The sequence below is a fragment of the Bos grunniens genome, chromosome 5 (genome assembly GCF_055505025.1).
Source record: "Bos grunniens cultivar Pamir isolate PY7600 chromosome 5, Bosgru_T2T1.0, whole genome shotgun sequence".
NCBI classification, from domain to species: Eukaryota; Metazoa; Chordata; class Mammalia; order Artiodactyla; family Bovidae; genus Bos; species Bos grunniens.
This window is the reverse complement of record NC_141169.1, coordinates 40,644,773-40,668,772: the sequence shown is the minus strand read 5'-3', so window position 1 is coordinate 40,668,772 and position 24,000 is coordinate 40,644,773. Positions and strand designations below refer to the sequence as shown.

The following is a 24,000-nucleotide window of genomic DNA, read 5'->3' as shown; positions in this document are numbered from 1 at the left end:
AGAAAAGTTATGACCAACCTATATAGCATATTTAAAAGCAGAGACATTACTTTGCCAACAAAGGTCCGTCTAGTCAAGGCTATGGATTTTCCAGTGGTCATGTATGGATGTGAGAGTTGGACTGTGAAGAAGGCTAAGCACCAAAGAATTGATGCTTTTGAACTGTGGTATTGGAGAAGACTCTTGAGAGTCCCTTGGACTGCAAGGAGATCCACCCAGTCCATTCTGAAGGAGATCAGCCCTGGGATTTCTTTGGAAGGAATGATGCTAAAGCTGAAACTCCAGTACTTTGGCCACCTCATGTGAAGAGTTGACTCATTGGAAAAGACTCTGGTGCTGGGAGGAATTGGGGGCAGGAGGAGAAGGGGATGAAGGAGGATGAGATGGCTGGATGGCATCACCGACTCGATGGACGTGAGTCTGAGTAAACTCCTGGAGTTGGCGATGGACAAGGAGGCCTGGTATGCTGCGACTCATGGGGTCGCAAGGAGTTGGACATGACCGAGCGACTGAACTGAACTGAACTGAACATGTTTCCCTATGATGCTATTTCTTTCTAAAGGCCAGAAAACATTGGGCATCATCAGGTAATTATTAGAAGCAAAGCAGAAAACATTATAGTATTTCTAGTTTTTCATCTCAAGTATATGGAAATAAACAGCTTAGAGCAGGACTTCAGAAATCATTAGAAAATGACTTCTGTGAACACCTTGCATTCATCATCTTACTTACGGTTGAGTAGGCCTATGGAGTCCTTAGAGAACATGCCCCAATTCCTTTTTTTTTTTTTAGTGTAAATACAATATGGAACGAATGACTTGTATAAAACAACAGCTAAGAAACCAATGTTGAGCTAAATCCCATTTCCTCTAGTTCCTCCAGTTCTGATCCAGTGATTTATCTGTGATCTGAAATAGGATGATGCTATATAATGTAACTGAGATCCATAAATTCTTGAATGGCATTTTCAGCAAATTCCAACTAAAAGTGAGGCTTCTCCCTTTGAAATATTTCAAGTCAGTTTAGAAAAATTAATACTGGGAAAATTAATACTCTTCATACTGGGAGAAACTAACTGAGGTTTTTGATTAATCATCTGTATATACAAAAATGTGTATTGACATGATGCTTGTGGCACCAGAATTAGAAGAATGAATAAAATTCGGCTTCTGAAACTTTTGGAATTAGTCTAAATGGTGAGATATGTAAGACATGTAAATTAAATTTTGAAAAGATCGGCAAATTCATGAGAATGTGGGTTGTCTCAATGTAATTCTTACAGTAGTCAAATGAGGTAGGTTTTAATATTATCTCCATCTTATAAGGGGTGACATCAAGGCTGGAGATATTAAATACTTTTTCCAAAAGCACTGATAAACTTCACTAAGGCAAGATTTAAAAGATGTAATTAAACTGCTTGTTAAGAGAAACTAGAAGAAAGCTCTTATCCTCAAGTTTAACGTTAGAATAGCCAATTTTTCAGTATGACATTTACCTTACACTCGCTCTTAAAAAAATAAATTGAAAGAGTGAACCATAGCTTTTGATTAAGCAGAGACCTACAATGATCCCATGTAAGATATTCCTCCTTTCTAGCCATATATATATATATATATATATATATATATATATATATATATAAAAGTATGAAGTCATCTGGAGTGTCTGGCTCTTCACTGGGCTCTATAAAAAATGTTCCAAACTGATGACATGTGAGTGATTCTCTTCCTCATCCTGCTGTGAGGTGTCACACCTCCTCTCCAGAGGATACGCTGTCAGGAATGACTGCTTCAACACTGGTATTTTTGTGGTAGATTTTAAACCAGCTGGCCAGATCCCATATCCACTTACTGACAACTCATGGATTGTTCAGTAATTTACAGATTGTTCTAGATGCTACCAGTGCTGGTCACATGTTTAAAGAGAAAAACAAAACAAGAACTGCCCCAAGAAAAGGACCCATTTCCTCGGAACTTCTAGAAATATTTCATTCTATTGTTCAAAAATTGTTAAACAATTTTTATGTTCCACACTGCTAGACAGCTGTGGAGGAGAGTGCGGTATAGAATTTATGGCATCTGCAATCTAGTAAACCTTTCCCCAGGCATCTGCAAAACCATAAATTGCATCAAGAATCACAGCAGCTGTGTTAAGTGCCATAAGCCTGCTAGGGAGTTATGAGAATGTGGACCTAAAACTAGGTCACTAAAACTAGGAGGGTTTGAGAGTTGGGTTCCCGAAGGAGCTAACTTTATGATTGTCATTAAGGATTGTACAAATTTTGATGGGAGGAGAGAAATGAGATGGTGGTTTCAGAAAGAGGAAAAGCTCAGAGGCAGGAAAGGATGGCTTGTTTGAGAAGCACTAATTAGTTAAGCATGGCAACACAGAGTGCTTTTCAGAAGATGATGAGAGATAAGTAGAAAAGAATTTTGAATAAACCTAAACATTTTCCTCAGGATCATAGAGGCAAACATCTTTGGTTCAAATGACACTGGAGATCCCATGTTTCTGACCTTTCTTTCAAAAAAACCTTTTAAAATGTACTCAAATTTTCTTTGATTTCTAAAATAAAGGAATATAAAATAATTTTATTTTTCTTATAGTTTCTGAGGAAGACAAAGGATTTGGACCAATTTTTGAAGAACAACCAATCAATACCATTTATCCAGAGGAGTCACCGGAAGGAAAAGTTTCACTAAACTGTAGGGCACGAGCCAGCCCTTTCCCAGTTTACAAGTAAGGTACCTCACTGCTCTTTTCAGAATGAAGTGTTGGACTAAGATTACAGATCAGCATCTATGATCCTGTATCTATAGAGAAAGCTATGGCCTAAAGCTTTCTACAAAATCTAGGGTCATTATAAAAAATATTGTCATATAGCTAATTTTTTAAAAGTTGTTTAATATTGAAATAGTTTTCTTAAACATATGCATATAATTCACTTCCTATTTCCTGCGCAGAGAATGCCAGTACCATTTCACATTATCACTTAAAATTGGCTAATGGAGATTATGCTATTAAGTAAGAAAATGGTTACATGAAAAATTTAAATATATTTAAAATATATGCACTTGAGGATAAACTGTTTTTGTATTTTTTGGCCTGCTGCTGCTAAGTCATTTCAGTCTTGTCCAACTCTGTGTGACCCCGTAGACGGCAGCCCACCAGGCTCCTCGGTCCCTGGGATTCTCCAGGCAAGAATACTGGAGTGGGTTGCCATTTCCTTCTCCATATATTGGCCTAGATAACTCATATATACAGATGACAGATAATAGTCTATATTAACCACATTTAAAGGGCATATTACATAGATAATTCTAGAAAACACCATTTTTCAGTAGTCTCAGATCTATATGCCAGACAACAAAACAAATTCCTTAAATGACTCTATCAGACAATCTATATATCTCTTCATGTTTTTTCTGGAGTACCTATTGACACTATCAAAAATGAATTTATGAAAAGTAGCAGTCAGTTTTCTTGCTTCAGGGTGTTCGGAAAAATATATTAACAGTTTCTAGTCTTATATAAAGAATAAGATTTTAAAATTAACCAAATGCCAATGGATTTTGGTTCCATGAAGACAAAGCAAGTGATTGACAGGAAAATTGGGGCTCTCGTGTGTTCATATCATCTGAGTTAATTGAAGGTTGTCACTCAACAAAGTTGATTTTAGTGGTAGATTTTTCTTTTCATGAATAGAAAAACAACTCTTCTTTTTTTTTTTTAATTTTATTTTATTTTTAAACTTTACAAAATTGTATTAGTTTTGCCAAATATCAAAATGAATCCGCCACAGGTATACATGTGTTCCTCATCCTGAACCCTCCTCCCTCCTCCCTCCCCATACCATCCCTCTGGGTCTTCCCAGTGCACCAGCCCCAAGCATCCAGTATCGTGCATCGAACCCAGACTGGCAACTCGTTTCATACATGATATTATACATGTTTCAATGCCATTCTCCCAAATCTTCCCACCCTCTCCCTCTCCAACAGAGTCCATAAGACTGTTCAGTACATCAGTGTCTCTTTTGCCATCTTGTACACAGGGTTATTGTTACCATCTTTCTAAATTCCATATATATGCGTTAGTATACTGTATTGGTGTTTTTCTTTCTGGCTTACTTCACTCTGTATAATAGGCTCCAGTTTCATCCACCTCATTAGAACTGATTCAAAAACAACTTTTCATTGCTATTAAAAATGTATTATCATGAAGAATACACATTCCTTTCACTTCATTATACTTGAACTCATTTCCTAGTGCCTCTAACTATAAATGCAAATTTTTTCTTAAAATAAAATTTAAATTTATATGCAAACTCACCATCTTGGAGTGCAATATAAGTGGATATTTTATAAATTATATAAATAACATATTTGTTCTGAAAATATCTGATGGGCTAGATTTATTTCTACCCTTAAGTCATTCATAATGGGAGTTTACATACATAACCTTGGACTTGGCATAGTGTAACTAATGACAGGCCCTAGAGAAGTACAGAATTTTACATCAAGTACAGAATTTTATAGGAAAGGAAGCTGTGACCTATATAAGTAAATTGACTTGCTCCAGACCTAGTAAATCACAGCTCTAAGACTGAAACACAAGCATTATGACTTTCAAGGAAACATATAATTTTTTTTTCAGTATTCATCTATCTAGACAGGTTGATAGTATTTGAAAAGCTATTTCAGTGATGGTTATTCTGTGATTCTCTTTCCTTGACATTCATACACATGGAACCTAAGCAAATCAGCCTCCAGGCTCCCATGGAGAATAAAAGAACAGAAAGAGGTTGTTCTCAGATAGTGTTCTAAGAATGTGGGCTTCTCTTTGCTGCCCCACTGCCACCATAGAGACTGTAAGAAGCAAAGTTTTACATCATTAAAATTGTATACATATTAACACCCCCTTACATCTGCCTCCCTCAAGTCCCATTTAGTTTTCTTATCACAATTTAAAAAATAACAATAAGAAGCAAAACTTTGCTTGGCAAATATATCACCAACTTCCTCCCACAGACTACATAATCATTTAAGTCCCCAGGGCAAGTATGCCCTTATTATCTATACAGTAATATAGAAAACTGATGGGAAGAAGTAGATGTTTAATTGTTGTGAAGATGGTCTGCATTTGACAGCAAAGTAAGAAAAAATTATTCAGCTCATGATGTAGCTTGTCTGACAAAAGAACACTTGCCATGATGAAAATTTACTTAATATTCAAGGAAAGCCATACTAACCTTGGTAATCATGCAATTTGTCATTCACATAGTACTTTGATATTTATGGTATGTTCTGTGATAATTTGTTATTCATGGCAACATCATGAAAGATAAAACAGGGAACTTTTTTACTTATCAGTCTTGAGACTTTCACTATCTTGCCCTGTCTCCCACATTAACAAGAACTCAAATAAAAATTGTACTTAAGGCTGTGTGAAAGGGATTATAACAATGGTGAATATCCCGAAAAATTAAATAGACGAGTGAACTTACCTAATCACAGCAAGATTTAATCATTATATCACATCAGGAGCAGAATCAGACCCACTGGGAAGAAGTTAAAACAAGAAATAAAAATTTGGAGTGAATATAATGGGGAGGAATGTATATTGATATCTTACATTTTGATATAACTAGTGCCTCACAAGGGAAACCACTGCCTTGGCAAATGCTAAGTGACTCGACACTGGATGGTTCAGGCAGGGACAATATTGCCACCAGCTAGGATGAAGGGGATGATTTGTTCATAGGGCTGATATTTGGTAGGTTTTGAAAAGCAAAGCATGGTTTTCTGTGTTTGCTTTTAAATTACTTCCCACACTGTAAAAATTAAAACTAAAAATGTTCTAGTAGTTCAATTTATTAAAAATATTATAAAATTATTAGGCCTTTCTGGCAAGATGCTAACCCTAATCAGAATTTTGCAGCCAGGACATGAATGATGGGGCCATAGCCCACTGGTTGACATAGTTCTTGTCTTAGAACACTGCAGAAGACATGAAACCTTAACCCTAAAAGAGAATGATTATAAAATTATGCAGGTGGTCAGCTTAATTGAAAACTATTTTATATATGCAATCCTCTCATCATCTCACCATGAAAGTTTCCTGATTCTAGTTAGTTTAGATTCTAGATTCCTGTTTCTAGTTAGTTTATTCACCGTCACCATCAATATACCTGCAATAATGTATCTGTGGCCTGGAACCAAGACCCAATTGACTTCAGCCATTTTCAAATGGTGTGATCGACCTCTAGTGGTCAGAATATGACATTAAATGAGTAAAACCCTGATTTCTATTGGTTTGTTTTATTCAAAATGAAATTTTATTCAAAAATGACTTTGATATTGATATCTAACATCTTATACTTTGGTATCTTATATTGATATCTTATATTTTATTTCTACTATAGCAATATTTAAAATATTTATATAACATTTATTTATTCATGAATCTACCTACTTCATAAATAGTTATCATTTATGATGCATGTATATCTGCTAAGAAACCAGTTTATGTAGCAAAAGTCAATGAAATATTTGTCCTTTGGAATGCCTCATGCTAAAAAAGGAAATATCTCATATACTTGAACATTTACCTTTCTGTGCCCGAACTAAATTATAAATCATGAGCCCAGAGACATGGAATTATAGAATATGTAGAAATACCACTCTGAGTCAACTACTTAATCACCTTCTTTCATATGGAGCTGTACTCATTTTATTTTAGAACAGTGTTATCCCAGTATACTGATTTCAGTCCTCTTGACATTTGATATAGCATTTACTTATTTTTTCATAGATGGAGAATGAATAATGGGGATATTGATCTGACAAGTGATCGGTACAGTATGGTAGGAGGAAACCTTGTTATCAACAATCCGGACAAACAGCAAGATGCTGGAATATATTACTGTTTAGCATCAAATAACTATGGGATGGTCAGAAGCACTGAAGCAACCCTGAGTTTTGGATGTAAGTAATTGTGACTTTAAAATGGGTATGTGCATTTAGGTGAAGAAAATTTTAGACATTATCAGAAGAATTAAGCAAAAAAGGAGAAATCGAGGAGAAAGAAAAGCGAGAGAAAGACTTCTAGATGAGGTGGGCTTTACAAGATTAGTGGGCCTTAATTGTGTGGAGAAGAAAAACAGTTCCAAGAGAGCAAAGTATTATGAAAAATATTATGAATGTATTTAAAGTAGTGAAAGATAACACTGGAAAATAAACTAAGGTCATGTTCAGAAAGATCTTGAATAAGTTTCTAATAATTACTCTCAATGGAAATACTAAGCTTTGAATTCTCACTGGGGATGATATTGTCCCCACGGGAGTGAAAATCAGTTCTTGGAGGCAGGGAACCATTTTATGTATTACAACACAATGGTCTTATTCCTTAGTATTTAATTTTTCTTGTTAGTAATGAATTAAATGTTAACTGATTTAAGTTTAAATTAAATAAAATTTCTCCTTTTAGGGACAATAATAATGAGAATACTTTGAGAAACGTTGTGCTAAACTAGAAGTTAGAGGTTATTATGGAATAAAAATGTCTATTGGGAGAGGAGTTAGACTAGATGTTCTCCATACGTGATTTTATAAGTCAGCATTTAAATATTTTGCAAAATGAATTATAGGATGAAAGTGACATTTTTAAAAGGACCCAAGTGGTACTGATTACCAGAAGGGAGTGAGACAAAATCAGCAAGTGCAGCCAGATTAAATTCATGTGGTGACAGTGAGAGTGCAAATGATAAACTCAGTCCTTGAGGAAATATACAACAGATTCACTGAAGGAAAAAGACCTTGAATATTTTCTTAAGGAAAGTCTAGTCAAAGGGCAGAAACATTTTGCTCTCTTTAAAATGGAACGGGAGCAATTAAGACCAATATCAAGGATAAAAGTAAGCGCTTCAATGGTCTCTTCGCATTTAGAGAAGACATTGTTATCCACAGTGAGATAGACCCCAACTAAGTTTTAGAATAGGAATGGCATTCCAGGGAGGCATCAGGACAGGAAAAGTAGATTTGAAGGGTTCTTTGCAAAAAGGTAATTATTGGAATGATAATTTTTCAGAGACATAAACATAAAGAGAATTAAAAACTAGATTTCATAATTTGAGTACTGATCACAGCATATTAAAAAGCAGAAACATAACTTTGCTGACAAAGGTCCATTTAGTCAGAGCTATGGTCTTTCTAGTAGTCATGTGAGAGCTGGACCATAAAGAAGGCTGAGTGCTGAAGAATTGATGTTTTCAACTTGTGGTGCTGGGGAAGACTCTTGAGTGTCCCTTGGACAGCAAGGAGATCAAACAATCAACCCTAAAGGAAATGAACCCTGAATATTCATTAGAAGGACTGATCCTGAAGCTGAAGCTCCAATCCTTTGGCCACCTGATGTGAAGAGCCAACTCACTGGAAAGAACACCGATGCTGCGAAAGATTAAGGGAAAGAGGAGAAGGGGGCTACAGAGGATGAGAAGGTCAGATGGCATCACCAACTCAATGGACATGAGTTTGAGCAAACTCTGGGAGATAGTGAAGGACAGGGAAGCCTGGTGTGCTACATACAGTCCATGGAGTCGCAGAGAGTCTGACATGACTTAGTGACCGACACCAACTTATCACACATAAGGAAATGGAGATGAGACAAGACTGAAACAGAATAAGAACCAGTAACATAAATGAAGAATCAGATACAAGCAAAATGTGAGTTCCAAATACACAGAACAGAGTGAAGGAAATAAAAACTGAGGAAAGTCCAGAATTTGAAAAAGAGCAAGATTATTGACCTTCACGTTCCTCAGCTAGGATTCTGCCCTTCATCCTTACTCCTTCTCCCCACTGGACTCCTCTCTCCGACTTTCTCTGGTAAAGCCCTGGGTTTGTCTGTGCACATTGTATTTCCAGATATTCTTACAGAGAGTCTTCCTAAATCTGAAGAAAAGTTTAGAAAATGCACAGTCTTCCGGGTTGTCACAACAGTTATACAGATGCTGCCAATGTCCATCTTCTTCTGTAATGTGTGCACATTCCAGCGTCTGAAAAGGCTTGAATAAGCTTTTGCTAAGCTTCACCAAACCAACAGAGAAATATTGTATCTAAAAGTGAATTAGTAGCTGAAAAAGAAACTTTAATGAGTATCAATTTTTCTATTGCCCAGAAAATGAATGTTTTCCTTCTTGCTTTCATGATTAGATCTTGATCCTTTCCCACCTGAGGAACGTCCTGAGGTCAGAGTGAAAGAAGGGAAAGGAATGGTGCTACTCTGTGACCCTCCATACCATTTCCCAGGTAAACTGAGCTCTTCTATGATTATAAGCATCTAGGAAATGAAGTGGGAACACTTTTATTTCTTCATGATATTGGAGCATTTATAATTAAGACTCAATATTTGTATAACCTTATAACACATCACTTACTAGAGCTTATAGATGCTTGCTTTTTTGATTCTTTAAACAGTTGTCCCTAATTACAAAGGTCTATGATCATTTCAGCTTATAAATAACATGTATGTTGGATTATGTTCCTATTAAAGTCCTGTTACACTGGAGAAAATATGGTAGATTTTCTACAAATAATTCCTGTAATAGAATAGTACCAAGGAGGAAATAATCATTTTATTAATAATTTGGCATCTAAAATATGCTGCTGCTACTAAGTTGCTTCAGTCGTGTCCCACTCTGTGCGACCCCTGAGACGGCAGCCCACCAGGCTCCCCCGTCCCTGGGATTCTCCAGGCAAGAACACTGGAGTGGGTTGCCATTTCCTCCTCCAATGCATGAAAGTGAAAAGTGAAAGTGAAGTCGCTCAGTCGTGTCTGACTCTTAGCGACCCCATGGACTGCAGCCAAATATACTAGGACCTGTAATTAAACACCAGAAAGAAAGAGACATAATAAATTATTAATCTCTTTAGGAGTTCTAATCCACAAACAGAATGTGAGTTACAAATACATATAGTAAAGAAAATAAAAGCTGAGGAAATTCAGAATTGGATACAGAGCAAGATTGTTGACCTTCACGTTCCTCAGCTAGGATTCTGCCCTTCATCCTTACTCCTTCTCCCCACTGGAGTGCTCCCTCAGTCTTCCTCTGGTGAAGCCCTGGGTTTGTCTGTGCACATTGTATTTGAAGCAAAGTTTAAAACATGTGCAGTCTTCAGAGTTGTCACAACAGGTACACAGGCGCTGCCAATGTACCCCTGTACACAAGAAAGGGGCTAAACTGAAGTTCATCTGCTACAAGATTCAACTTTGGAATACATGTTTTCAGTAATTTGATATGGCTAAAATGAAAGCTACAAAACCATTGATTAAAAGATGAACACTGCATATATAATATTTTCACTCATTTCATTTATCATTTTCTTCAAATAATATATTTATACCATTTTTCTCTCATAAAAAAGTATTCTGGGTTCTTATAGTTTTAATCTTATGTCATAAAGTTGTCTCTAAATATCTCTATATAGAATGATTTATAACAGACTATTATAAATCTGGCATATATTAATATGGAATATATATACATGCACATATATACTATTCTGATTATGTATAGATAATAGTTTATAATCAAATGTTGATCACTTTTTTCTTATAACTGTGGGAGAAAGAGAATTAGTTGATATACATAGGAGACTCAGTAGACATGAGTCTGAGCAAACTCCAGGAGAAAATGGAGGACAGAAGAGCCTGGCATGCTGCAGTCCATGGGGTCGCAAAGAATCTGACATGACTTAGTGGCTGAACAACAACAAAAGGAGAAATTTATGAATTCAAATGTTGTAAAAAGTTTTTCAATGAAGGAGTGGTCTTTTTTTTTTTTAAAGAACTGACAAAATTATGAAAAAATACCCTCATGTTCATAGTGTTTCCATTGGCATCTGCTTTGAGTGAGATTTTCATTAAAGGGCGTTGAGCAGAGGAATCACAGGACATCACTTAAGTTATAGAAAGGCAAATCTGGTTACTGTTGTAAGAAAAGACTCAGCAGAATATAAAAGTGAAACCAGGAGCTCAGTTAAAGGTATTGCCATCATGTAGGCAATGAATATGGACCAGAGCAGGGGAACTGGAGGTAAGAAGAAGTAGTTAAATCAAGATATATTTTGAAGGAAGGGGTAAGAGTACAGGCTGGTAGACTTTATGTGTGAGATATAAGAGAAACACAGGAGTCAAGATGACATCAAAGTATTTGTCATGAGCTCTGGAGAGAATGGAGTTGTCTGGAAGAATAGGTGTGGATTAAGAGTGAGGGGCCTAATTTAAAATTCCAAAAAGAGTTGTTCAGTTGGCAGTTCTATGAATGTGGAACCCAAGGGCAACATCTGAGGTAGGAGTATCAGTTTGTCATGCAGCATTATATAAATTGTTTTCAAAGTCATAGGACTGCATGTCATTACCTAGGGAAGTAGTATAGATAGATATATGGGGAATGGTTCAAGGAACACAAACTATGGGATTTTTCTGAGATGAGTCTGGTTTTCAAGCCTCTGTGGCATCTTTACAACTTTGTTGACTGAAGAATTTCATGGACCAAGACTAAGGTTGGTAGAAGCTTCAAATCATTAAGCCAAATGAGTGTATTACCTCTTCTTCCTGATAAAGATACAAATGTTTACATGGGTAGGGGCAGGACTGGGACGTCTTTTAAATAAGCCAAAGAAACATTATTAATCACAGAATAGAACCTGAACAACTCATCTCCACTTGTGCTCTTAGTGGATTATGACCTCTTTGAACATTAGACATGACACCTTCAAATATAAGAATGGACATATGCTTGAAGACCATAGTATGTATATATGTGTGTACCATTTTGCCATTTGCATGTCATAAATCTATCTTTCCACTATATGCAGTTAAGGTTTTGTATATTGCAGTTAATATTTCATGGAGTTGAGGTATAAACGAACCGACCAGGTTTGGATTCTGAACCTCAAAGAACATTATATATGCAACTATTTATAGTAGTCAAATCTTGTTGGCTCTATTTGGTGATCTGATAACCTAAAATTTACTCCTTACTAAGTCAACTTAACTTAGCCATAACTACATCTCAGTTTGCTTGTTCAAAATTTGGGAGTAATAATTCTTGTGCCACCTACTTCACAGACCTTGTTATGAGATTCAAATTTAATGTTTTTAAATTATAAAATGGATATCTAATTTAAAAGGATTATTATTAAATTAAATAAAATGTATTTAGTACATTTAATGTTATATTTTGAATCGCCATTAAAACAAATAAAGTACATCTCACTTCACTAAGAATTTTTTTTATTCATGGCTATTGAATTCACCTTTGATTTATGCACAGGAAAAAGATCTAGGGGACAATCTCATCATTTACAATCACTACATTTTTCTATGGATTTGGGTGTTCTACAATTTCTTGCAAAGAGGAAAACTCTTATTTGAACCAGTTGTTTATTTATTAGGAATACTTATACATACCTATATCAGTAAAAAAGTTGATTCAATTTTATAACAACATTTGATATGCAACTGATTGCCTAGTGCCTAGCACAGGATATGTGTCCAACAAATATTTGAAGAATGAGAAAGTAAAAGAGTAAATAAGTGTATTCATTAAATTGATAGATACATAGTGATTACAATTTTAGCAAAAGATAAATTTTCTTGTTTAGATCTTGTTTTATTAAATAGAACCATTAATTCATTAATGTGTAAGACTTTCTAAATCCCTAGATTACAGAAAATGGAAGCATGATTCTTTGATTCCAACTAATTTTCAGAACCTGAAACTGAGTTACACAACTCACAAAATAGGAATCATATATGTGCATATTCTGTAAGAGAATTAAAAAAAAGCCCATCATTTGAAGAGTGAGTACTATTGAGAAAATACAGGATATCTAATAATACACATGGTGTGGATTTTTAAATAAATAAGAAAGTGGGAATACTCTTAAGAGAAAAAACTCATTAAATGTTGAATGTGATAGTGACTGAATCTCAATAGACTAGAAAGGTAAGCATAAAAATAGACAAGCATGCTAGAGCATAGTAGGGAATATATGAGCCCACAGTATAACCTGGTATAAATTTCTTTCTAAAAGAGTTTATATATAGTTTACTATAGATGTCAAACAAAAGTTAGAAGCTATTGTGGTTTTATTGGTATAGGTAAATTCTGTTCTAACGAGGTTAATTAACAACAACAACAACAAAAAAGTACAAACATCTTCAAAAAAGTTTGTGGACAGAGACAGCACTTAATTACTTCAAATATATATCAAGGAGAAATGTAAAATTATTTATCAAGCTTGGGTAAGTGGTATATTTCAAAATAATACAATGAAACTGATCAAATGCACTATAATTGGCCAAAACAAATCCCCACTGTAATATGGTACAGACTCTCTTGAGGCAAAGAAAAAAGTCCCAGACACCTATCGATAAAAGCAATGTTTTTGGAACAGTCCTGGTATTTACTCTTCCTAAAAAATAATTTTATAATAATTTATTGTTTAAGCCAGACAGCAAGGCTATGAGGAAAATAGGTGCTGACTTCTTCAGTTCAGTTCAGTCGCTCAGTCGTGTCTGACTCTTTGCGACCCTATGAATCACAGCACGCCAGGCTTCCCTGTCCATCACCAACTTCCAGAGTTCACCCAAATGGATGGAGTTCACGTCCATTGAGTCGGTGATGCCCTCCAGCCATCTCATCCTCTGTCGTCCCCTTTTCCTCCTGCCCCCTACCCCTCCCAGCATCAGAGTCTTTTCCAATGAGTTAACTCTTTGCATGAGGTGGCCAGAGTACTGGAGTTTCAGCTTTAGCATCATTCCTTCCAAAGAACACCCAGGACTGATCTCCTTTAGAATGGACTAGTTGGATCTCCTTGCAGTGGAATGCAAAAGTAGGAAGTCAAGAAACACCTGGAATAACAGGCAAATTTGGCCTTGGAATATGGAATGAAGCAAGGCAAAGGCTAATAGAATTTTGCGAAGAGAACACACTGGTCATAGCAAACACCCTCTTCCAACAACACAAGAGAAGACTCTACACGTGGACATCACCAAACAGTCAACACTGAAATCAGACTGACTATGTTCTTTGCAGCCAAAGATGGAGAAGCTCTATACAGTCAGCAAAAACAAGACCAAGAGCTGACTGTGGCTCAGATCATGAAGTCCTTATTGCCAAATTCAGACTTACATTGAAGAAAGTAGGGAAAACCACTAGACCATTCAGGTATGACCTAAATCAAATCCATTATGATTATACAGTGGAAGTGAGAAATAGATTTAAGGGTCTAGATCTGATAGATAGAGTGCCTGATGAACTATGGACAGAAGTTCGTGACAGTGTACAGGAGACAGGGATCAAGACCATCCCCATGGAAAAGAAATGCAAAAAAGCAAAATGGCTCTCTGGGGAGGCCTTACAAATAGCTGTGAAAAGAAGAGAAACGAAAAGCAAAGGAGAAAAGGAAAGATACAAGCATCTGAATGCAGAGTTCCAAAGAATAGCAAGAAGAGATAAGAAAGCCTTCCTTAGTGATCAATGCAAAGAAATAGAGGAAAACAACAGAATGGGAAAGACTTCTTCAGAGATGGTTAATTTTTACCATTTGCAGGGAGTAAGGGAAGACAGATAATCTACTGAATGCCCATGAGAACTGAGTCAGAGTTTGGCTCTTGATTACCTAAATTAAGCTTCATTCTTAAGTCTGATCAGGGCAGCTACCACACCAATTGTGGAACAGTTTTGGTAGTTCTGGGGTGGAAAAGGAAGTTAGAAGATCAGTTCTGCCTTCCTATTGCTAAATGAGAGTCCCTTGGACTGCAAGGAGATCAAACGAGTCAATCCTAAGGGAAATCAGTCCTGAATATTCATTGAAAGGACTAATGCTGAAGATGAAGCTCCAATACTTTGGCCACCGAAGAACTGACTCATTGGAAAAGACCCTGATGCTGGGAAAGATTGAAGGCAGGAGGAGAAGGGGATGACAGAGGATGAGATGGTTGGATGGCATCACTGACTCGATGGACATGAGTTTGAGTAAGCCCCAGGGGTTGGTGGTGGACAGGGAAGCCTGGCATGCTGCAGTCCATGGGGTCACAAAGAGTAAGACACAACTGATCGACTGAACTGAATTGATTGCTATACGTCCTTGGGCGAGTCAACCTAGCTAAACCTCTGTATCCTTTTTTTAAAATGACAATAGTGATCCCTAGCTTTGTTTTAGTGAGAAATGATAGCATCCAACATATTGCAATTATTCTTTTGTCCAAGTAGATGGTTTATCATTAGACAATAATCTATTAAATAAATTTATATTATTAATATTACAAGTTCCACAAGGGCAATGACCAAATTTGTCTTCTTTAGTGGCACATAGAAGATAACTCAGTAAACTGGAGGGGAGGCCCAATTTTGATCCATTGAGCAGGAAGCTCCCATGGAAAATGGGATGGGTACCCACTCCACTATTCTCACCTGGAGAACCCATGGACAGAAGAGCTTGACAGGCTACAGGCCATGGGGTCGCAAAGAGCTGGACACAACTGAGTTACTAACACTTTCACATTGAATATTTAGGAAAATACACACTGGGCCTTAAACCAGCCAGACCATTTATTCTGTAGTACAAGATTTATGTTTTTACCAACACATGGCAGTAACTTCTCTGACCTAACTTTTCTGCCTTTAAGATTCAAAGAGTAAAACATTATCCTGTTCCTCTTCTCTAATGAGTGGTACACAGAAAAATTTCTTAGAATTTAGAAAAACTGAGTAATATGGTAGTTAAAATAGCCTGACCAAAGTCATATTAATATTTAGTCTGGAATTAAAATACAGGTCTCCACATTGACATAACTATGGAGTACTCAGAATATTCTGAATTAGTTTTGTGTGTGGTATCTTGAAATATTGTATAGCTAAGAAAATTCTTCTGTAAGGAAATCTGTACTTTCCTGACTCTTTCTAATTTTTTTGGAATTTGTGTCCAGAAATCATTACAAAAATATTAATTTTCTTTTTAAGTGAGAATACAAAAATTATTTCAAAACTAGACAAACTCACATCTGTTAAAATATACTTTAAATATTATTTTGGTTTACAGTCTGTTAAAATATATGATAAATGTTATTTCTAAATACTATAAACATAGAATTATTTGTTGCCCAATTCCAAAAACCTGATTTCAGCAATTTAAGCAACCTCCAAAGTTTCTGCTTATTTTGTTTCTTCTGTGGTTTTTACCTGACCTTCTTAAATCAGCATAAGGATAACGATTAATATTAATAGAATCATTCACTTCATGGCAAATAGGTTGGGAAACAATGGAAACAGTAAAAAAGTTTATTTTCTTGAGCTCCAAATATCACTGCAGAGGGTGACTGCAGCCATGAAATTTAAAAAATTCTTGCTCCTTGGAGGAAAAGTTATGACAAACTTAGTCAGCATATTAAAAAGCAGAGACATTTCTTTGCCAACAAAGGTCCATATAGTTAAAGCTATGATTTATCCAGTAGTCATGTATGAATGTGAGAGTTGGACCATAAAGAAGGCTGAGCACTGAAGAACTGATGCTTTTGAACTGTGGTGTTGGGGATGACTTTTGAGAGTCACTTGGATAGAATGGGGATCAAACCAGTCAATCCTAAAGGAAATCAACCCTGAATATTCATTAGAAGGACTGATGCTGAAGCTGAAGCTCCAATACTTTGGCCACCTGATGCAGAGAGTCAACTCATTGGAAAAGACCCTGATGCTGGGAAAGACTGAAGGCAAGAGGAGAAGGGGACAACAGAGGATGAGTTGGTTGGATGGCATCACCGACTTAATGTGCTTGAGTTCGAGCAAGCTCTAAGAGATGTTGAAGGACAGGGAAGCCTGGCGTGCTGCAGTCTATAGGGCCACAAAGATTTGGACATGACTGAGTAACAGCAACAAGAATTATTCACAGATACAAAGGTCTAGAGAATGTGTATGCTAACAATAAGAATGCTGAGTTGGAGAAATATGGTGATTTTATTTTCTTTCAAATTTAACTTTGTATTTTCATTTTTTGAAAACAAAAAATAAACTTCTGTAATTAAAAAGTTAAGATAAATAATCTTCATTCACTTTTATGAGACTGTATATTGCTGGAGAAAATTGTATAGCTAGTTTAAATGGAATCCCCTGGACTATTATTTTCAATCATACTGGACGTATATAGCATGCAATTCTTTTAGTTTTTCATATTCAGCTCTTTTTCATTCTCCATTTAGCAGCTTTACCAGTCAATCACCTTGAGTTCCATAAAACAAAATGGAATGGTGTCAGGTCATGATTATTTCATTTTTAAAATATCTTGATTTTCCACCATCTTGCATCTAAATCTTTTCTAACTTGAACTAAGAGATCTTTTTCTGAGGGTACCTTTTTTTTTATTTTAATTCCCCTGAGGGTATTTTTTTCCCCCGAGGGTATCTCCCTAGTGGCAGTTGTCTTCACATGGTTATAATGTTTTAAAGGGGATTAGGATATTGAGACTGAGAAATATGTATCACCCAGCATTCCCTCTTACGCATTACTGCTGTGCATGATTACTGGAATGTCATCCCTCAAAACATTAAGGGGAGATCTGAATGGAAAACTGGGAAAAGAAGCAATTTAATGAGGAAATTCAACTTTTGGCCTAACCAGCCAGTATGCTTAGCCAAAGGAATTTACAACAGTTAAAAGTTACCATATGATCTGCTTCCTAATATTTAAGAAAACAAGTAAAATGCCTTTTTTCCTTTTCTGTAGTTTTTACTTTTTAATGTAGCCAGAATAGGCTGCATAAACTCATTTCTAAATCTGTCATGTATAATAGGAGAATAAAAAGATATAAAGCCACAGTACAGTTGACTTTATCTTTTAAATGCAGTAGGGAAGATGGAATTTGAAGCTATTAGACCTGGATTCAAAATCCTAATTCTACTTAGTCATGAAATTCTAAGCAAGTCATTTAAACTGAGTTGTATTTAGCCCATAATTAATTAAAAGAATATTGGTAATTCATGAATAATTGAGAAATAGATATTATTGCTTAGTATCACTTTATATTCAAACTACGGTAGCTTTTAGAAAATTTGTGCTGTTTATCTTGGCCTACTTCCAACATTTACTCTACAAAAGCCTAGATTAGATTATGTGCTAGTTTATTTCTAGAAAACAAGACTTTTCCTTTTGGAGAAGAGCTTAAAACTGAGTCAATAATATTTGAAAAGCCTAGATTAGGTTATGAACTAGCTTACTACTAGAAAACAAAATCTTTGCTTTTGGAGGGAGTTTAATACTTAGTCAACAATATTTTCTTCTAGATGATCTTAGCTACCGCTGGCTTCTAAATGAATTTCCTGTATTTATCACAATGGATAAACGAAGATTTGTGTCTCAGACAAATGGCAATCTCTACATTGCTAATGTTGAGGCATCTGACAAAGGCAACTATTCTTGCTTTGTATCCAGTCCCTCTATTACAAAGAGTGTGTTCAGCAAATTTATCCCACTCATTCCACTACCTGAACGTAAGTATATTTGTTCTCTGTTTTTGTAAGGTTGTCTACTTATGGCATACTTATAATAATGAAAAGAAATATCCAATGGGCAAACCAGCTGACTGCTTCACCAGGACAAATAGAAGACATATACTTTGAAAGTCTTGGTTTTTCCTTAGATTTTCACCTAGAGAAGATTTACATCATAAAATGTCCTAAGGTGGTTGAGTTTGAATTGGTTGCCTCCAGTTCAGTGAATGTACAGAAACCCAAGTGATTTACTAGCAAAATGCCAATATATTGGTTATAAATGGGAATCACCACCATCTGTTTTTTGTTTCATGGTCAGTCCTACTTCTTAGTCAATTCATGAAAGTAAATGATTATATCAAAACAAGCTGCAGTGATTACAGAATTGGGGTGGAAGGAAAGGCAATCAGATCATTTTTTATTTTTAAGGAATTATTTACATGAAGGAAATAAGTATATAAATTGCCTTTCTATTGTAAGTAGTGTAGGGTATGACTACTGTGGTACCATCTTGAATGACAGTTAAGAGTTAACATGTTCTTAACTGGCCTTTCCCCAGGCTTCAGTTGAATGAACTTAAATCAGAATACAATATGTTTTCTTACTTCAGGTTATTTTTATCTCAGTCCTCCTGCAACACTCATATCACTGAATTCAAGCTTCTAAGGAAATACTGGTTCTGTTGTTGGCAGACTTAAATTTGGGTCTTACCTCTAAGTTTTGTATAATAATGGTGGCAAGTCTGTCATATCACAGACATTCTATTATTATTCTCAAGATAGCAGTCAAATGGTTAGTATTCAATAAACATCTTATTATCTGGCTTTTTTTTTTTACCCCTCTCAAATCTTAGGAAATACTCTCACCACTACTTCACGGAGTGAAAAGGAACCATCATGTGAAAACTTCCCTCATTTTCGTCCCTCAAAATTCAGTGCTTCTTACTTTCTTTCTCAGTGGAAAAAGTGTTTTTCCTGCTGCTCAAGCTAATTGCTGCAGCTGCTCTGATTCACATCCCATTTGTTTCATTTAAGGATGTCATTGCATCACTCTTTCTTTTCTGAGTCTTTAAACTCTCCTCCATTTGTTTCCCTCTGCATATTCTTTTGTATTCAATGCAAACAGTCTTGAGTAATCAAAACCACTTCTTATTTGCTAAATCCAAAAGACATTTTCAGATCTGATTCTGTATGAAATTTGACCCTTGTTGATCTCTTCTGCCTCTCTTGAAATCTCCTTTCTTTTCCTATTTTTTGACTATTTCTGCCTCTGCTTATTTCCCAGCTGCCTCAGTGACAACCTCTACGCAGTATCCTTCATCAGATCATCCTCATTCTCATATTTCTTTCCAATCTTTTTCTAGATAGTCTCATTCATTTATACCTTTATTTCACTAGAAGCTCTATGTGCTGACTCCAGATTCACTTCTCCAAAACTTTTCCCTAATCCTACCTACATCCTGGGCTTGACACACAGAAGCTTCTCAAGAGTGTTAAATTTGAAATATTCCAAACACATCTTTCATCTGCTCTCTAAACCTCCTCTTCTGGTGTTCTTCATCTCATTGAATAATACTATCATATTTCTCACCGGTAACTCAGGAGAGAATTTTAATCGTCAACTCCTTTCCACTGACATCCTGAGGACAGTGAACACAGCAGTTTTCATTTAGGACATAAGCACTTGGAAAGTCTGAGGAAAATGTGGAACCCAAAGATAATGATTCAGCAGACCCAGGATGTGATCCAGGAATCTATAGTTTCAATGAGTATCCCAAGTGATTTTAATGAATTGGATTTTATTAATTTATTTATTTTTACCAATACAATATTGTAAAGTAATTAACCTCCAATTAAAATAAATAAATTTATGTTTGAATTGGATTTTTGATCTGTATCTTGGGAAAACATTGATTCAAGGGGCAGTTCTTTTGATTCTGGTTCTAAAACACAACTTGGATCTGTGTTTTCCTTTCTGCTCCCACTGTGACTCTGCCCTTGTTCAGGCCCTCACTTAGAACTCTGACTCTCTGCTATATTTTTCTTCTCCATATTCCTTCCCTTAAAACTGCCAACAAATCTACTTAAACCAAAGGTAAAATTCATATTTAGTCTTTTAACAAATCCTATTAATAGCTAACCATTGAGGAAATTAATCTCAAAATCTTTAATATCAGTTTCAAACCTTCTATATTGTAGATTCAAGTTCATCTTCAACTACATATACTTCAATATCATTTTGATTCCTAGACCTTTTATAATTGCCCGCACACTCCTGAAGTTGTGTCAAAATATGCAATTTCCTCAACTTGAACTGGTCTGGTTCAAATGTCCTCTTTGCCTGAGATTCCCTCAGCTCTTATATATTTCCAACAATCCTCCTTGGCCACCACTTTTTTAGAGCATTTACTATTGATTCGGTTTATATTTCAGGTCTTTGTGTATCTATTTGTCTTTCAAGTGTTCTGCAGTATAAAGCACACACTCATGTTATGATTCTAAGCAGTGTATTTAGCCTTTCTGCTCTGCTTGCTAATTTTGGTTTTTCTTAAATTAGGAACAACAAAACCATATCCTGCTGATATTGTAGTTCAGTTCAAGGATGTATATGCATTGATGGGCCAAAACGTGACTTTAGAGTGTTTTGCACTTGGCAAGTAAGTATGCTCACAGTTTTCATTAATGTATATAGAGTTTAAATCTTATATTGTTAGGAAATAAATGTTAAAAATGTTTATCTATAAACATAGAGTAAATTGACTTTTAAGTGTTGTGGACTATTAGCTCTTGTTATCTTCTATTTAAGTCCTGTTCCTGATATCCGATGGCGAAAAGTCCTAGAACCAATGCCAAGCACAGCTGAGATCAGCACCTCTGGAGCTGTCCTCAAGATCTTCAATATTCAGCTAGAAGATGAAGGCATATATGAATGCGAGGCTGAGAACAATAGAGGAAAGGATAAACACCAGGCAAGAATTTATGTTCAAGGTAGATACATTGTTTTAATTTTCCACACATGTAATCAATATCTTATTTAAAACCATTTTCTAACTTGAAAACTTAGCATAAAATGATTAACCTTAAAAACAGTAATGTGTATTACATTGTGAAAAACAATAAAATATTTATCTTTATGTCCAACTAAGTCACAAAAACGAGTAGACAAGTTAGGAATTTATGCCACTGGTATTACAGGAACATGAATGGATCAATAGTAGTGTTCTTGATAATTTTGAGAAAATACAATTCATATGGCTTGTTGACTTTCTTCAGGCTCTTTTTTATTTGTAGAAACACCTATGCATTATGACATAGTTTAAGCCAGTGATTCACAAACTTTACCATGTTTTAAAATCATCTGGAGGGCTTATTTAAAGACACAAATTGCTGGTTCTCATACTCAAGAGTTTCTGAGTTAGAAGGTCTATTTGGGGTGTGAGAATTTGTATTTATAAAAAATTCTTAGGAGATGTTGATGCTACTTGTCCAGGAGCCACTCTTAGAGAATTATTGGTCTAAGGAAAGTTTTTCTTTGATACAACTTTTTGATACAAGTATTTAATTGAAATAAGCTTTATTTGGGAGGAGAGAATATAGTTTCTCAGTCAATGCTTAAAACTTTGCATACTGAAATCCTCCCTACAATGTTCTCCAATGTGAAATTTGCAGGTCACACCTGAATAAACATCTAAGTCTTTGATAAGGTCATTCACTGAAAGGATGAATGTACAGAGTGCGTCCTCAGAGGCAGACACAGTAGGAGCCAGGACAGTTAAATATAGGAAATATTTTGTCCTTGAGGGGTTCATACTCTAGTCATACTATATGAAAAACCTCCAAATTTATATAGTCATACACAGTCAAATAAATATATACCCCTAATGTATATAATTATAAAGAAAATTGTGAGTACAATATGGGGATTACATATGATATTGATTGATAAAGCATTTGATAAAGGGGTACCTTAGTCTCATCAAAGGATGGATGATAGGAAAAACTAGAGATGATGCCTGAGCTGAACTGGAATACCAGTAGACTAAAGGGTACTGTGGCAGTGTCAGGACGAACCCTTACCTCCTACCACTAGACCCCAGGCCTCTGTCTATATAGGAATGAAGTAAGCATCTACAACGACCCAGCACATGCAGCCTCATCACCACCATCTCAGAACGTCCACTAGGTTTAGGATTAATGTAACTTTCACCTTGTGCATTTCATTTGCCTTAAGAAGCCCTTGGACTCCAGGGCCGTCTTATGGGCTACACTTTCATACCCACATGGCTTTGCACCTTTCCTACTCAGACTCTATATTCTTTTCATTCCTAACTTCTGACGTCCTTATAATAAGCCTCTAGAACACAGTCCATCATTATCAGAATCCCCTATATCCGTAACTTTGCACATTCCCTTTATTTATTTATTGCCTGTTTATTTATTTATTTATTTATTTTATTCACATTCCCTTTAGTCTTTGCTGTAACTGACACTGTTTCTACTGCAGACCACGCAAGCAGTGGCTGAATTTTCTTTCACAACCCTCATCCCCAGGTGTGACTTGTACACTTGTCCTCCTTGCTCTTTATTGCCATTGCTAGACTATCTTTCTTTTCCTTTAATCATCTAGTTTATAATCTTATGTCAGGTTACCTTCCCAACCCATTGTTCTAAGATTTTCATTATTAACAACTATCACCACTACAAGTCTTTTCATGACTTCATTCTTGGTGACATAAAATCATGTGGACTATAATAATTTTTCTAATGGTCTTGTGTCTCACTTCCTTTGAACTCCTCTCTTCCAATGATCTTGTTCTACAATCTTGCTCAGCAATCCACTCCTAAGGCTGAGGGTTCAGACCTTATTGTTACCAAAAGTGCAATCCCTTTACAATCTCAAGTTTAGGTGTTTAAACTCTGATCACCACCTTTCAAGCTTCAATACCCAGATTCCTACAATCCTTTTAATCTACCAGCAACTATAATCAGTTAGTCTTACTCTGTTTTAACTTCCTCTCACTTTCCCTAACTTGGCCATCTCTTTCCTAAACCTGGGTTCAATCATTATCATTTCCCTGCACACCAACTTAGCTCACTCATCTCTCTCCACTTTGTCTTGCTACTTTGGCAAAGAGTAATACTGGAAAACTCTGGCTCTCTGCCTTAGTGTCAGAACCAAGGAACTTGAATATGACTTGAAATGAGCACTACCAAATTGATTAGCCTATGTCTAGTTAAACATCACTGCATCACTAACTTTAAATAGGCCCTTAATGTTGCTTGGCAACTGGACTATTTTTCTCCAGATTTACTCACTCTCTCATTTTATTAGATGACCATATCATGCCTTCACGGTTTCCATTAAACCCACAGTAATTCCTTCTTCGACCTTCCTCTCAGCTAATAACTTGGCTTCCTATTTTACAGAGAAAATGGTAGTAATTAAATTAGA

The 24,000-nt window shown here is 35.8% G+C and overlaps 1 protein-coding gene across 5 annotated transcripts in view; it reads left to right on the top strand.

The window, feature by feature from the left end:
* Positions 1-24,000, top strand: part of CNTN1 (contactin 1) — a 420,540-nt gene that overhangs the window by 240,290 nt on the left and 156,250 nt on the right. For all 5 annotated transcript variants that reach the window (XM_086403896.1, XM_086403897.1, XM_086403898.1 and 2 more), the window contains 6 exons: positions 2,607-2,739; positions 6,811-6,983; positions 9,210-9,305; positions 18,343-18,549; positions 21,106-21,205; positions 21,355-21,536. In XM_086403896.1, the coding sequence (XP_086260022.1) occupies positions 2,607-2,739; positions 6,811-6,983; positions 9,210-9,305; positions 18,343-18,549; positions 21,106-21,205; positions 21,355-21,536 (891 nt within the window). The remainder of the gene's footprint in view (positions 1-2,606; positions 2,740-6,810; positions 6,984-9,209; positions 9,306-18,342; positions 18,550-21,105; positions 21,206-21,354; positions 21,537-24,000) is intronic.